We start from the raw sequence: 2930 nt of genomic DNA, 5'->3' as shown, positions 1-2930 counted from the left end.
CAAGCAGAATTATCAAAATTATGAATTCAAACAATACATACTGATCAAACTAAAGTGCACACTCATATTCATCAAGTTTAAGAAAATTCAGCTAAACAAAAACAAGATAACAAACATAACTCATCATACAATAGACCTCTAATGTAAGGGCACATAAACAATTAGAAAATGACTGCTAAACAACGGTAATTGTTCTTTTCTAGAGAGATAAGGATAACAATCTATGAGACAAAGACATGGAATTAGGAAGCAATATCAATCTGGGATAGAAAAAAATGAAAAAAGCCTGGAAATTTCTGTGTATGACCTCAATAAATTTATCTTAACAGTTATACCCACTGATACAGACAAAATGGGGTAACTTAGACAAAACCAGACACCTAGCTGAACCTGTTGAATATAAGTATATTTTGTTACTCTTTATATTAATATTACAATATAGTAATAATAAAAATAATAAAGTAAACTGATTCTAAGGGCTCAAATATGAAAGTAAAGGCCCTGATGATGAAAGACAGGGATTTCAAGGTTTAGAAAGTGGACGTTTCAGCAAATTCAAGTGACTGAGTACTTCAAATCAACCCACCACACTGAGTCTTCTTTTAATCAGAATTAGCCACCCAGGGCAGAATGTGAGCAATGAAACAGAAGGTGTGTGCAAGCGCATGCGCACACACACACACAGACACAGACACTTTCTCCTTTTTTTTTTTCTACTAGATGAGGAAAACACCAGGTACTTGGAAATCTTCCTGTATTTACTATAGTTTCACTATCCCACTCAAGATATTCAATTTTCTTTTTTTTAAATCTAACACCCCCCATCACATTCTAATATGCTTTCAAGTTTCTTAATTATTATGCTTATAATGCATCACTCCTGCTCAAGGAAGGCAACACTTTGTACTGTTTCATTTGTTAATCTACTTACAGCCTTAGTAGAGTGACTGGTAGCAGACAATATAGAAATATATGTTGAACTTATCTGTGTTTTTTGTGCTTGCTATTCCCTTTGGAGGCACACAGAAAAAAGTTCAAAGCCCAAATGTCCTTTATATGAATCATATGTTATAGTAAACTTTGAGAAAATATATTGCATGGCTGTCCTAAAGTCCTATGTAAGGCACATTTTACATCTCTATTCCTCAAACTGTAGATCAAGGGATTCAACATGGGGATAACCAGGGTGTAAAATATGGAAGCCATTTTATCAGTGTCAAAGGAATGACTGGACTTGGGCTGCAGATACATAAAGATTAAAGTCCCATAGAACACTACCACCACAGTCAGGTGGGATCCACAGGTGGAGAAGGCCTTGTGCCTGCCCTCAGCTGACTTCAATCTGAGGATGGAGGCAATTATGAGTATGTATGAAAGAAGAACTATTAAGAGAGATGAATTCAAATCAAAAACTGATAAAATAAGAATGACCAATTTGATTTCACGTGTGTTTGAGCAGAGCAAAGATAACAAGGGGAGAATGTCACAGTAGAAATGCCTGATGACATTGTAGCCACAGAAGGATAAATTAAAAATCTTTATGGTGACCAGAAGAGAAAAAAATGTGCAGTAGAGATAAGGGATTGCCACCAGCACAGAACACATCCTTTGTGACATGATGCCTGTGTAGCACAAAGGGTTACAGATAGCCACATAGCGGTCATAGGACATTGCTGACAGAATAAAAAATTCAGTAGTTATGAATATCATAAAGAAAACTAGCTGTGTAGCACAAAAATAATAGGAGATTGTATTTTCATCTACAACAAAATTTACCAACATTTTCGGTCCTATGGCTGTGGAATAACCAAGATCAGTGATAGCCAGGTGTCTGAGAAAAAAATACATGGGAGTTTGTAGCTTGGAGTCCATCTTAGTGAGGATGATGATGCCCAAGTTGCCCACCACTGAGATCATGTAGATGATGAGGAACAGCCCGAATAATGGTGCCTGTAGCTCTGGGCGGTCCGTGATTCCCAACAGGATGAATTCGTTCAGCACTGTTAGATTGTGTTTGTCCATCTAGGTATATCAGAAAACCTATTCTAAATGGAGAAATCAGCATCATCAACAGCTTTTATATAACATCATCCGGTAGATTTATAGTATGCAAACCCAGTATGAAGAGTATAAATCCAAACACTCCATTTAGGATATTTGAATACATACCCAACTCCCACAAATTTTACATACACATATACATATTAGATAAATTGATGGATACATTGGTAGATAGATGATACAAAAATGAATAATATGTTAACCCTTTAGATGTTAGGTGCATGGATATTGATTGTACTCTTCTTAAAACTTGTCTTTTTCACATACCTAAAAAAATGCTTGAATACATTTGAACCCTCTCCTTCAAAACGTTGTCTTATGAAAACTCTTACATATAGATGGTCCAGGATGGAACAATCAACATACGAAACAGGTTTTCAATAGATACATAATTGATCACAGTGGAAATTATTTGTCTTTATACATGAAAACATCCCTAGAGATATATGTATATTAATGGAACCTCTGCTCTTCCTCCATTTGTAGTGTATACAATGTGGTATTTGGGGCAAATAGCATAAGTTATATGAATCTTTTCATCCCCATCTGAAAAATCATATCCCAACTCTTTAAATGAGAGTTAAATTCTTCAAGGTGTCTATGCTAGTTGAAAATAACTCTTAAATAGTATGTGCCTAGTACTGTTTGTTCTACCTGTTTGTCCATCTCTCTGTCTGTTTATATATCTATCTATCTATCATTATCAGCTATGGGGCAGTTCTACTTTGTCCTGTAGGGTCGCTATGAGTTGGAATCAATTCGACGGCAATGGTGGTGGAATGGATCATTATCAGCTATGGTTTTTTGATGTTGATAGAAATTACTTGAAATTATCATTTTTTGTTGTTAATTGTTTTGATTTTTAAGAT

At 35.3% G+C, this 2930-nt stretch overlaps 1 protein-coding gene across 1 annotated transcript; it reads right to left on the bottom strand.

Moving 5' to 3' along the window:
• Positions 1 to 1068: 1068 nt before the first annotated feature.
• LOC126080237 (olfactory receptor 8K3-like) lies at positions 1069 to 2022 on the bottom strand. The gene has a single exon (XM_049891498.1). The coding sequence runs from the start codon at positions 2020 to 2022 to the stop codon at positions 1069 to 1071; it is 954 nt and encodes a 317-aa protein (XP_049747455.1).
• Between the last annotated feature and the right edge of the window lie 908 nt (positions 2023 to 2930).

Source organism: Elephas maximus, chromosome 7, assembly GCF_024166365.1.
Source record: "Elephas maximus indicus isolate mEleMax1 chromosome 7, mEleMax1 primary haplotype, whole genome shotgun sequence".
Classification (NCBI taxonomy): domain Eukaryota; kingdom Metazoa; phylum Chordata; class Mammalia; order Proboscidea; family Elephantidae; genus Elephas; species Elephas maximus.
This window is presented reverse-complemented; position numbering and strand designations above follow the sequence as displayed.